Source organism: Chrysoperla carnea, chromosome 4 (genome assembly GCF_905475395.1).
Source record: "Chrysoperla carnea chromosome 4, inChrCarn1.1, whole genome shotgun sequence".
Lineage (NCBI taxonomy): Eukaryota > Metazoa > Arthropoda > Insecta > Neuroptera > Chrysopidae > Chrysoperla > Chrysoperla carnea.
Genome location: NC_058340.1, coordinates 64964574 through 64978299, shown reverse-complemented (window position 1 = coordinate 64978299; position 13726 = coordinate 64964574). Strand labels below are relative to the sequence as shown.

At 27.7% G+C, this 13726-nt stretch overlaps 1 protein-coding gene across 1 annotated transcript in view; it reads left to right on the top strand.

The window, feature by feature from the left end:
* The window catches only part of LOC123298518, a 149349-nt gene that overhangs the window by 55826 nt on the left and 79797 nt on the right, over positions 1-13726 (top strand). Inside the window, exon 3 of the mRNA XM_044880547.1 lies at positions 2065-2370. Within this exon, the coding sequence (XP_044736482.1) occupies positions 2097-2370 (274 nt within the window). The 5' untranslated portion in view covers positions 2065-2096. The remainder of the gene's footprint in view (positions 1-2064; positions 2371-13726) is intronic.

The window sequence follows — 13726 nt, the reverse complement described above, 5'->3', positions numbered from 1 at the left end:
ATTGTAGCACAAAAAAGGCAAAAATTGTGTTTCTTTGTCGGTTGGAGTTTTTTCTGAGATATCAACTAAAATCCTATCGAGGGGTGACATCACGTAGCAGTTCCTTTAATTAATACATTGAAACTCGCTTTTAACTGTTTAACCAATCAAATTCCCTCGAATATTTCGGGTAAATAGGATCCAAAAAACATACAAATCTAACTTACATGACGATTAAATAAGTGTTGTTCAGGATATTTAGAGAAAGTATCCGAAATAAAAGCCTTTCCTATCGAATTTTAGGTGATATTGCTAAAATTACTCTCCCAATCGCTTAATGAATTTTTGAGTATTTTGGGTCAAAATTACTCCATATACCAAGTTTCATCCGAAAGTCTTTTGTAATTTGTAATTTTTATGATTTTTAGGACCTTTAGAAAATTGCAAAAAATCGAGAAAAATTTATTGTCTTCGATTTGGACAACAAACCACTCTCTAGGGTAATTTTAACCCAAAAAATACAAAAAGTGAGTTTAAAAGAGTATTTTCTAAGATATCGACTAAAATAATATCGAGGCGCTACATCCCAAGGCAGTTCCTTCAATTTACGCCTCGAAAATTTGTCATTTACTCGCAAAATAACCCAGTGTAATAGGGACCCGAAAAACACAAAAATTTAGTTCATTTGACGATCAACATAGTACTTTTCTTTATATCTCAATAATCGCTTCGAAATAAAAGCTTTTCTAACATAATTTAAGGCAAATCACGAAAAGAACATCGCCTTCTTGAATGAATTTTCAGAATGTGAAAACTACAAAAAAAAAGCCTAAGTGGGCGTGCGGTCTAACGCGCTAGTCCTCCGATCGTTTGTCTACTTAGACTTAGGTTGCGGGTTCGAATCCAGGCAGCGGCAGTGTGAACAATATATAATTAATGGGGGCGGTAGAATTGATCACATTGTCGTCGCTTGGATAAGAACGTAGTAACCGACTCCACCCACATCAAAAATGTAATTGTAAAATATGTTTGTAAATGAATAAAAAAAGATTAACAAATAATGATGTGGGTGGCCTCTGTTATAGGCGTATATGTCAGAGAAACGGAGGTTAAACCCCATTATTATTATTATTATATTATAAAACTACAAAAAAAAATGAAAAGTAAGAGTCTTTTTAAAGAGTTTAAAAATATCTTGATTGAAAATTGTCCAAGCATATAATGCCTACATTAAATAGTCATAACGTAAACGGACATAATATTAGATGCCTACAACATATACAGTATATAATCGTAAGTATTCGTGAATGTTCGGGTTTGCAATGCTTTCAGTTGGTTTTAGATTTAGTACGGCATGTAGATTGTAGACATACGGCAGTGTCGTTCTGTTTATTTGTGAGATGGAAGTGTTTGGTGTATATAAAAAAAATATTTTATAGGTGTTCACAATATATTATTTCTTAAACACAAAAAATTTACCTTAACCCAAAATATTATTTACAAATCAACGCGAAAATTCATTTTAAAACATTATTATTTAAAACTAACTAGAAAAACTTTTTAAACAAAATAATTAAATTAAAATAAAACTAAAGTAAAACAGTTCGTGTGAGATTTTATAATATTTTTTTTTATTTCACCTTGTTCATAAACCGTGTGAATTTGTTGTAAGAATTAATTAATCTAAGTTCATCAAACATGAGGTTAACGACCAAATATATAAACTTGTGAAAAGTGTTTTTTCTTTCCAGAAAATCGGGGAAAAATTTATTTTGAACAGTGTTTTGAAGTTTTTTTTTTTTTTTGTTCGATGTGGATTACTTTTTTCGGAGTGTTTTTAAATATGTAAAACACACTTTTTCAAAACTTTGTTGGCTTTAATATATATTAAACTGTTTATTATTTTTTTGTTAAAACCAACAGTTAACTTTTTTTTTTAAACCGTATAGTTAAAGTTGTATTTAACATCTGTTTTGGGTGTTTCGAGAGATGTGGAATAAAATTAATTGTCACAATATACCTGGATATTTTCCGGTTTTTATATTATGTAACAATTTTTTGTTATATGTTTTGTTTATTGTTAAGTGTTGTTGTTCCGTCCGGCAAAGAAGATAATAATGGGTAAAGAATGTCGGTGGAGAACGTCTACAGTGGAACTGGAGAATAATAAACATTTTCAACAGTTAAATAGTATAAATAATGATGATGAACAACAATTTAATAAGTATTATGGTACAACGTTACAAAAAAAATATATGCGGCCGGCCGCACATTCCAATATTTCATCGACAACGTTACGTTATCATTATCCATGGATAATATCGTTACGACCGTCATGTTTATGCAGTGCATTAGCGACACAATTTTATCGGTTCTTAGCAAGATTTTCGGGTAAGTTGATTTTCTTATTCCCATTTAATGTAGTTCTTAGAAATATTCTTAAGTATTTCTGATATAATCTATAAATAGTTAAGATTTTTGAAAATGTATATAGTATCGCTTAAACCAAGCAATTGTTTTGAAGTATGGACTTCAATTATGATAGTTTTTCACGCCTTATTTTCTTCCTTGGTAGAAAAAACAGAGGGAAACGTCATGGAGAAACTTAATAAATACTTCTGATATAATCTATAAAGTAATACAATACAACCTCACTAATTCGGCACTTTCAATAGACCAATATGTTCAAGAATCCGGTAACCCCGGACGCGCAAGTTTCACAAAAACAGACCTCAATTTTTCTATACAATCCAGTCATCCAAATTCCAATAATCGGGGATACTCACTGGTTTTTAATAGTGTCGGATCAGTTAGTTTCTTGAAAAATTGAATATAATCATAACAGCCTTGAAGGAAAATTAATTCTCAAGTGGGAACTTTAAATTCGCTGTTTATCTATTTATCCTATTTATTATTATTATGCTAAATTTGAAGTAGGTACAGTAAAACTTGAATAAATTCATAAATTATGGCTGAGATTATCGCCAAAGCCCCCTCTTGAAATCCTTAAAAACCTAAATACCATAAATGAGAATCTTGATTAAGGGCGTTCCTAAAAAAATGAGTGTATGAAAATTTTTGAAGGTGGATTTTGTTAGAACTTGGTAAAATGAAACGATAATTATTAGTAAAATTTTTCGATTTATACCATATTTTTTGAATTTTGATGTCTAAAGATTTAGAGAAAAATTACTTATAGAAGAAATAACACACAAATGCCATTAATTTCAGCACTTTAACTGTAATTTATGGATAAAAATAAAGAAAGAAATTATGTTTGGAATAATTTGGCTGTAAAAATATTCGTAGCCAATTGAAATAGACAGGATATGCGTTTTTTTCTTATTAATATAAAAAATACTTTGGAATATCCCAGAAACTTTTTAAACGCTATTTTGTAAAGTCATTTTTAATTCTATGAAATTTTTATTTAATTACAAGAAATGCATATTAAAAATAACCAACAAATTTTTATATAATAAATCGGAAGTGGTACATCTAATTATAAATTCACAATTTTCCTGTAATATCAAAACCGTAAAATTAATATTTAGTCGATAGTCAGACAGACATAAATATTTATTTTTTGCGACTTTTGTTATCTAATTAAGGACGTTCCTGGGGAGAGAGTAAAAAATTGTATTCTTAATTTTCATCTCCTCTTCCCAAGTTCGACTCCAGACTCCACCCTGAAAATTTGAGAGTCGTATATAATTACATACTTAATAATTTTATTAGTTAGCGAGGAACGTCTTTAATTGAATTTGTAATGTGTGGAAAATTAAAAACTTGAAAACATGATTTAGGATGTCGACTTTAAATCCATTAAAGGGTTGCAAAGTCCTCACAGGAAGAAATTCAATAGTATAATGTCGTATCCAGAAATTCTACGCTACGTATTTTACAGTCTATAGATTGAAGGATTGCGAGTAACCTCAAAAATTCTAAAAACTTAGATATGCCAAAAAGTTTGCAATTCTGGTTATGTCGGAAAACTTAGGTATTGGTCGGGGAAAATTGTAATAACATTTTCTGAGATTCTATGTTACATTAATATCACAGAAAATTTTGATTTTAGATGGATTTTTTTTCTAAAATTATGCATTTTTTTTAAATCTGGAGCGAATAGACACCTGTTTAAATAAATTTCGATTTTTGCCCCAATTCCTAGATCAGTTTTTTGTATTTTTAAAATACGTATACCTGTTTAAATATTTTCCATAATTTTTAGGCCCTTAGAATAATCATGAAATGATTTCTTTAATCGTGGAGTAGCTAGAGAATTTTTTTGACCAAGTTGATCTCTATCTTGAGTTGTTTTGAGTAGGATCGCCAATCAAGGTTTCTCATGTGCGACTGTTCGAAAATTGGTTTAATAAATAGTTTTTTAAATTCATTTTTTGATATTTTGACCTAGCACGATTCGAGAATCTAAATAATTTTTAAGTCGCTTGAAAAATGATTAATTGTAAAGAAAAAATCTTGTTTTCGAGATATATAAAATAATTTTAATCGAATATAGAAATATTGATATATAGTGTATATTGGAAGTATCATCAATTATGTACTGAGTACTCGAACATAGTTTTCATGTGAAAAATAAAAACTATAGTAATAAAAATTTTACTATCACTCCCCAGAGACACATAATATAAAATATTTTGCGATCAATATTTTTAATTTCGTTGAGTAATTAAAAACAACAAAAAAAGTTTGTATACAATTTTGCGGTTGTACAAAACTGTTTTTTAATATAATAATAAAAATTTATCTTCTCTTGTCTTATGTAATTTAATTAAAAACAAATGAAAATGAAAGGAAACAACGATAGAGTAAAAATTGTGACATATCTTTTTTTGTTAATTACCTATAAAAATGGCTTGGTCTAGAGCCATGAGTAGTATTTGATAATCATTTTTCAACGCCTAGAAATTTTCGTAGACCAATGTTTTCTTAAGGCTTTGGAAAATTTATGGTATATTAGAAAGATAAACTTGGAGGATTTTACCAGTTTGATAATGATCGCGAAGATCGAAACATGTAACATTATTGTAAAGAGTGAAATAGCAAAGGAAATTAATTGTTTGAAATTGTTTTTGAAAATCACCACTTTTATAATGAAATTTTTAAAAATAGAACTCGAAAAAAGGTAACGTCTTGAATATGTTGATTTTAAGACGACTGGATTTTAGATATTTCCGATTGTTATTGAAATTAAGTAGGGATGGCAGTATGTTTGGCACAAGTAAGGGGCTTATTGTGTTGCTTCCAGCACGCATTCTCGAAAAAAAGCTGCGAGAATTGCTGATTTTAGAATGTTTTTAAGACAATTTTATTAAAATTATTTTTCATGTCCTACTGAAATAATACTTGCCAGGTAGTTTTATCTTTTCTAACATCACGTCGGATATTATTCTAATAATTAGAAATACGTTATTATTAATAATACGAAATACGTGTATTCTAATAAAATCATTTAAGTGTATCTGTAATTTTAATATGATTTAGTTTTATAATTAAAGAATGTAATTTTAATTTGTCAGGCAGAAATGATTGCTTTACTAACGAGCATTACCCGTTAGTTAACGCTTCTCAGGTGCAAGACAAACTTCATTCCAATCGAAGTTCAATAAGGAAATAATTATCCGAAATTCAGCCGTCTTAAAATGTACACTTTCGAAAACGTTGCCAGCTCTACAATAATAGACATGATTTTGACAAAAGGTTCAAAAAATTCCAGTTGTTTCTCTAAAATGACGTTTGAAATTATTACGTTTGGTACTAGATCTAAAATGTCTTATCTAAAAATACTTTCAAAATGAGTCATCTTACTTTTGTATACGTTTAAAATACACTTTACTATTACATGTCCTCTTTAGGTGCATAATATTTGTATTTTTAAAATAAAGTAGTATTTTTACCATAATTTATTATTATAATAAATATTTAAATAATATTAGCTGTGCCTCGCGGCTTTGTATGGATGAACTTGTTATTTCCCTTGACCGATTTATATTTCAAACTCACTTCTTAAACTTTGCAAGATGTTTTCGATAAAGTTTAAATCGCTCAAAAAGTTATAAATCAATTATTACCCTCATAAGCTATAACTATATAGAAATAATATATTACACATCTTGAGAGCAGTTTCTGAGACATTCTTTCATTGCTCCAGTGGTGTGTATACTATATTTCTGCTCGACAGAGGCGTAAGGCGGTAATATCGATGTTGATTTAATTAAAAATTTTTATTAGAAATTTAAGAAATACAAAAAACTGCTGTTTTATTTTAAATTTTTCTTTTAAATTATAAAATATGTTGACGTCACACCAAGGGGGTGGGTCTTGAAAAATTTGACCATCTTTGACAAGCAGGAGGGGAGGAGTTAAAAATCGAAAATTGACACAAGTAAATATCTTTTAAAAATGTACAAAATTCGTTTTTTCTGTACCGCGAAATTCTCATTTTAGTGTTTTTGTACATTAATTACTTAGATGGTAAATTGTAGTAAAAATTATTTTCTATAACCCTAACGTTTACCTCGAAATTCTAAATTTTGTTTTTTTACTCCTAAATCTAAAAGCGCAGATATTTTTGAAAATAATACCGAAAAACATTGATCCAGTAATTTTTTTTTCGAGTTTTCGCTTGCCAGCAATTTAACCCTATTTTTTTAAAATTATTTAAGAAAAAATTTTGCTTTCAGGAGTTTAACTTCAGCTTTTTTGGCGGATTAAAGTAGTATTTATTAAGAAACCTGTTATAAAAACTGTAAAGGATACAATAAAATTTTTTTGCTTTATCCGGAAATAATATTGAATTCTCTTAAAATTGTAAAATGAATCTAGATCTAATATTATTAAAAATTGCATGAGACAAATTGTATGTCTACCATCCATAATATGTGCCCAACTCCGTTTGATTAATGAATCATGCAAAAAATATTAATTCTTATGAAATTTGGTGTAATTGTCATCATAATTTTAACACGCCCATGACTACTTTCTCACAGACGACAGACTTGTTTCACCTGTAGCTATTAAAAATTTTTACATCTGTTGATTTTTCTCTTTATCAGTCTGTTAATTTTTCGCAATAATATGAATGATTCATGCAAACATTATTGATAACAATTTCACTAAATCGATCGATAGTAGAGTTATTTGGAAGGTAATTACACACAAAAGCGGTACTTTCTTTTAAAATAGTGAATGATGTTGGATTCTTGAAATTTTAGAGTAAATTCCATGAATTTTTAACCATGCAATTATTAAATATATAAATATTTAAAAAATTTACTTATTTTATTGAAATTTTAAGGAAAAATAATGATTTGATATATTTTTTTATATTTATTTTTTTTTATTTGTCATGAAAGGAAATTATCACAAAAATAATTTTCATGTAGTTTCCAAATAATTTGTTTATGATAATATAAAGTAACAGAGGTTATCTTCATGTCCAGAATTATTTTCCAAACATATTTGAAAGATATTTTATAAAATAAAAACTCTGCCATCATGAGATGACAGTGAAATTTGATTTTCCAAAAAATACATATCTACAAATATTTATTCGCTACTTCTTTCTGCTCGAATAAAAATTACTATTTTATACTAGGTTTATACTATGGCTGTGAAATTTGAAAATTTGATAAACTTTCGGGTTTTTCCTGAATTGCAAATACTTTATCAATCAAGCAATTAAACAGTGGTAATAACCCACGGAAGTTGCTAAGCTCATCTAAAATGATAAACTCACCTGAATTGATAAAAATAAAAATAGAAGCTTATTAAAAAATACTTTAAGGTAGTATAGCCGTATAGACTTTAAGGTAGTTTTTACAGAATTAAACAAAATTTTAAGTAGATGTTAAGAATAATAGTCCCCTTGACAATTGCTTTATTGTCAATTAAACAAGATATTCGCTATCAAAGTTGGGACTTTTTGCATGGACTAAATGAACCAATTGACTGAAACTGATAAATTATAAATCATATTTTAAAAAAAGGCACGGCTTTATAGACAATATTTTTACGAACTTGACTATATCGGACATTATACCTTAAAATAATACACGTACATAATGGGAAACTCATTAATAAATATTGAGATATGACGCAATTAAACATTTATTGCAAATTTCTAATTTTAAGATTAGATTCATATGATTTCGCCTACATATCGTTGACCACTTTCAGTCAACAGAAATCAAACATTTAAAAACATTTGAAATTGTTTATTAATTGATTAAAAAAAAATATTTAATTTAAATATATAGATTTGTAGGTAAAAAATCAAACACCAATTAACCTACACAAAAATATAAAAATGTTGTTTATTTAATTTGAATTTTTAATTAATTGATTAAGATCCTTATTAATTATGTTAATGAGCTAATGTGTCAGGTTTATTGATCATATGTTAGATTTTTTAAAATAATAAGATAGATCTTGTACTCATAATGAAACAAAATGGTTTTATTATGAGTACTCGTGTACTCATAATGGAAACTATGGTTCTTTTTGTCTGCCATTTTGGTAATAAAGAAAAGTGGAAAGTTAATCGTGCCTTGAATGATAAAATTATTGAAATACATTGTATCGATTTTCACATTTGGACAATGGTTTTGGGAAGGACATATATAATCAATGGCAAACTATCGAAAAGATAGAAAATCGTTTAACCAAATTGAAATGCATTTCATTTTTCAAACCCTTCGATGGTTGCAAACATCTGCTTTTTTTTTCTACATAAAAATTTTCGTAGGGGACAAAACTCTTAAAGTTCCTAAAAGATGTTTAATAGTTTTAATTATGAAATCTGTAGTGTATTCAATTGTAATTGATCTTGAAACGGAATCCTAAATTGATACATGAATAGGGAAATACCAAAAACAATAATAATTTCAAATAAATTAATTAAACGTATTTTAAAAATACGTCGTACTATACCGTACGTAAAAGCAAGGTGTGTTTTTAAAAAAAAAATTTTATTTATAAATAATATTTTTGATTTGTCAACAAATTTTCATGAATATGTCCGTGTTTGTTTTTAACATTTTAATTTATATAACTAGTATAGTAAAATAATTTTAATAATAATAGGTTAAGGGCCAGCTGTGGTATTTGATAGTCATTTCAAAACGGCGAAATTTAGGAGGCAATGCGAAACATGTAAATCGAATAGCAGACACCATCCTGCTTTGCTAAGCGTCAGGGAAAATAAATGTTGAATCTTTCAGTCAATTATCTTCTTAAGTTTCGGCCAAAATCGAAGGCGAACACATTTGGTGCTTGCCTATTTTCGTTGTTATTTGGTGTTCGCCTTCGTTCCTAGATGCAGAATTATTTGAATATCGTCTTCAATGAGTATAAATCAATTTTATACCACACAATTAAAAACCTTCCCAATTTTGTGAAGGAAAAGAATAGAAGAAAAAGTTAGCCATAACAACACAACTCAAATTTTCAGCCGTTCTGAAATGTCTCTCAAATACTTCGCCTGGTCCTACACTATAATATGTAGTTTAATTTAAACATTTGATTTTGAATTTTTATCACATAGTACAAAAAAATGATTAATTATATTATAAATTGTAAATCATTATGATTACGTCTTTTGATAATTATTATATAATTAATTTTATTATTAATATTATTATTAGTTTTTAAATGAGGTAAAATTTTATAGTATGATTAATTTTTTTTTTAATATTTTGTACTTATTAAATAATAATCTTTGATTTATCAAAATTTCTGGGTTAGCAGTTTTAAAGTGTTTTTAAATACTTTGTACTCTGAATAGTATTACATTGAGTTACAGTAAAACCTGTAAATAAATTCTTCAACTATTCTAGCCTTGATTTTTATGCTTTTTATGTTTAAGTAAATTCCAGTATAATTTGGAATTAAAAATTTCACTTCAAACATGAAATACGATTAAAAATTTATATTTTAAATCGGGTCTGTAATACTAAGACCAATATTTGCACAGTTATGCTTAAACGTTTCAAAAATTTCAGAAAACATTTGTCAGTTTAATAACTCTATTAAAAACAATAAAAGTGGAATAGATAAATATGTTAGTCTGTTGACAATAAGCTTAAGGAATTTTCACAGATGATAAGCGGGGAAATACTATGTAAGCTCTAGATAACAATAAAATGTTTATTTAATCAACGTAAAATGTCTTAATTAAAAAATTGTCAGCGATGTGTAAGGTGTTTCAGTGAAGTAGACACAATTAATTGCATGCTATGTGTTAACTTGTAAGAATGTGAAATTGTTTATCTTATTGGTATTAAAATATGCGGAAAAAAAATTTATTAATTTCATTTCATGATTCATAATATTCAAACAAGACGTTGATACAACAGCCACAAGGTACTTTCCAATAATTTTCTAACGTATACGATTACCGGATGCCACAATAATTTCCCTATTAAATTTTCCTGATGATAACAAATTACTTTCACTAATCATAATTTTTTTTAATATCTAAATTTAGATCGAATTTTTGGTGAATGATTTTTGTCTGAATATTACAATCGCTATTTAAAATAATGTGACCAATGATATTTTAAAGAAACAGGAAGTTATTGATCATGAATTCGGATTTATGTATACAATTTTTTATTCATTATGAAAATATTTTCCGGCATATGTTTTGTGAAATATCGCTTTGTATAAAGGTATGCTCTTGAAGCTACCAGCTAGTTTTCTTGGTATGTACTTGCTCCTTGAAGTATACAGAAGAGACCCAGGTGATTGGACAGACGGACTCGACATTTAAAAAAGGTCCGGGTTCTTTTATCATTGAGTAAATCTGGACATGTTGACTTTTCCATTGAGTAAATCTGGACATGTTGACTTTCCTACTTATCAAGTAGATTTATTTTTTCATGATTTGTTGGTCTGGACTCTTCCTTCGAAATGTACAAAAGATGCCTGGGTGATTAGACGGACGGACTCGACTTGTGAAAGAGGTTTAGATCAACTGATTGAAGATGCCAAGCTATGAATTTTTTGGCATGCTAAGTTATTCGGAGTTTTTTTAATTCTGGTTTTGTTGGTCGGAATTCTTGCCACCAAGTGTTCTGAGTGATTGGATAGACGGGCTCGACCGTTAAGAAAGGTATGGAATTTCATGGCCTTAAATAAACCGGTGAAATTCAACTTTTCTGTCTTACTAATTAATAGGAACTAATTTTTTCCAATTTTCTTGGTATGTACTTGTTTCTCGAAGTGTACAGAAGAGACCCAGAACGTACTCGACCTTAGAATAGTCGAATACCAGCCGCTGATAGTTTCAAAGGCATTATAAAGGTTCATTTTATAGGTTCTCCTTGGAATTAATATATACTTTATCGAAATTTTATTTTATTTACTTTACTTAAACCATATTTTTGACAAGAATTAAAATATTGTGTTGAGTTATTTTGAAATAAAATGTAATAATTTAAATTACCCAAATTATAAACAATATTGGGGGAGGTTTGATAACCACGACCGACATACATACATACATACATACTTGTAAGAAAGAGGCAGAAATTTATATAAATGAGATAGAAAACAAATGAAAAAAATATTAAAATCATCAGTGTAGAACAATATAATATAAAAAAAAATAAATCCCCTTCACTTCACCTGTATGTTTGGCTGGATATGTGGATATATATATATGAAATATACGTCAAATTGTTATAATAAATAATAATTATTGTAGCCACTAAACCAATAGATGTGTAAATAACAACAGCAAAACATAGTTTATTTCGTCAAATGTCAGACGAATTATAGGTAATTTGTCTGACAATAAAATTAGTTCAAGCTATACTATAGATATATGGACTTATTATTCATTCATTTATGGAATACTTGAGTAATTTCAATATTGACTTGAAACTGTTTGAAATATTTGAAATTCGTACACTTTAAAAGTCGGGTATTTTTTAAATATATAACTCGAATTAGAATTTTGTTACGCTTTCATTTGCTGGAAGAATTAGGACCTAAAAATCCCGAAAATCCAGTTTATTTGACTATTCTTAGATATTATAAAGGTTTTTTTTGTTACACTTTCACGGAAAAACTACTGAATGGATTTGAATGAAACTTTTCAATAATATAGCTCAAACATCAGAATAAAACATGAGCTATAATTTATAAAGATATGTTAACAAAAAAATTAAATTTGTCTTTGACATTTCATTGCGTCATTAAAACTATAAACATCATTTTAAAACTAAATTTAAAATTTCTGTAAAAATGGGGAACGAGATACAATTTATGACCATATGTTCTGATATAGATACTTAATGAATGATGACTATTTTACATTTAAAAAATAAATTGAAAACTATACATATAGTTTAACTGTGTAAAACAATCCGTATCCCTATTTCCAGGGTTATGGAAGGAGGATAAGCGAGAGCAAGAGAGGTGAAGTGAAGGCTATAACGCGGTGGTCTTTACTTTTAAGCCCAGCGAATCGGGTGGTTATCGCTATGCTATTCGTATGAGATAGCTTGAATTTCGTATTTTATAGTTCAAAAATATCTCATTTTTTTGAAACAAATTTTGATAAAACTAGGTTTACAGTAGAGTAAATTTGGCACGAAAAATAAAAAAATTCGCCTTATTTGACAATTGGTCGAATGGTTTCAATGGTATGATCGAAAATTATACAAAAACACACTAGTTTGGAGAGATTTTGAAGGTACTTCCATCCCAAAATATATAATCAACAAGACTTTTGAACACCTTTAACAGACCCTGATTCAAAATATAAATTTTTTGATCATAGTATATAATTAATCGTATTTCATGTTTGAAGTGAAATTTTTTATTCCAAATAGTACTGGAATTTATTTAAATTACGTTGTATTGTATTTACAATCGTTAATTATTAATTATTGTCTGTAATATTATTTATTAATTAGAAGCAAAAAAATTTTTATTTACTAATTTACATATTTTAATTACGTGTATAAGTTTTATATATTAAAACAACGAAATCATCACGAAAATAGCAGAAAAATAAATCAAGAATTATCGATTAACTGTTCGAAACTCTATAAAACCAAAGAGTGTTAAAAGCCAAATTTCCAAAAACATATGTCTTATGTTTTCATTCCGGAAAAAAATCTTCCGTTATAATTTCTCGTTAATTTTTACTTTCCGTTTTATGACTTAAATAACTGTCGAGATTTCAAGGTTTTGGAACTTAGATTAGTTAAATTATTATTATTATTTGTTCATCCTGTAGTTAAATACATAACGCTTTGATGACTTTCATATCAATAGTTACGTAATTCGACTTCGACGATCTCTCCATTTTATGTACGTGTTTCCCTGTCTACAATATTAACCATAATTGAATAATTAGACCATTTTACGATTGGATATCGGAATCGCAACGAAAATAGAAAGAAAAAAAGAAAATCGTAAACAATTTATCGATAAATTAACATGCAATTAATTCATTTCCTTGAATTTTAAAATTAATAAATTATAAACTAAAGTGAGACATTAATATTATGGCTTTTATATCTGCAATTAATGGAACGATTATTTTAATATTTTTTTACATGAAAATAATCTGCATTTTATTTTTGGAACAGCAATAAATATGATTTATTGGAACATGAAAAATATCAACAGAGAAAATTTAAGAATATTGTTTTTTTTTATTTGAAGTTGTGCATTTATGTACAGTGAGACTTCGTTATAGTGAACATAG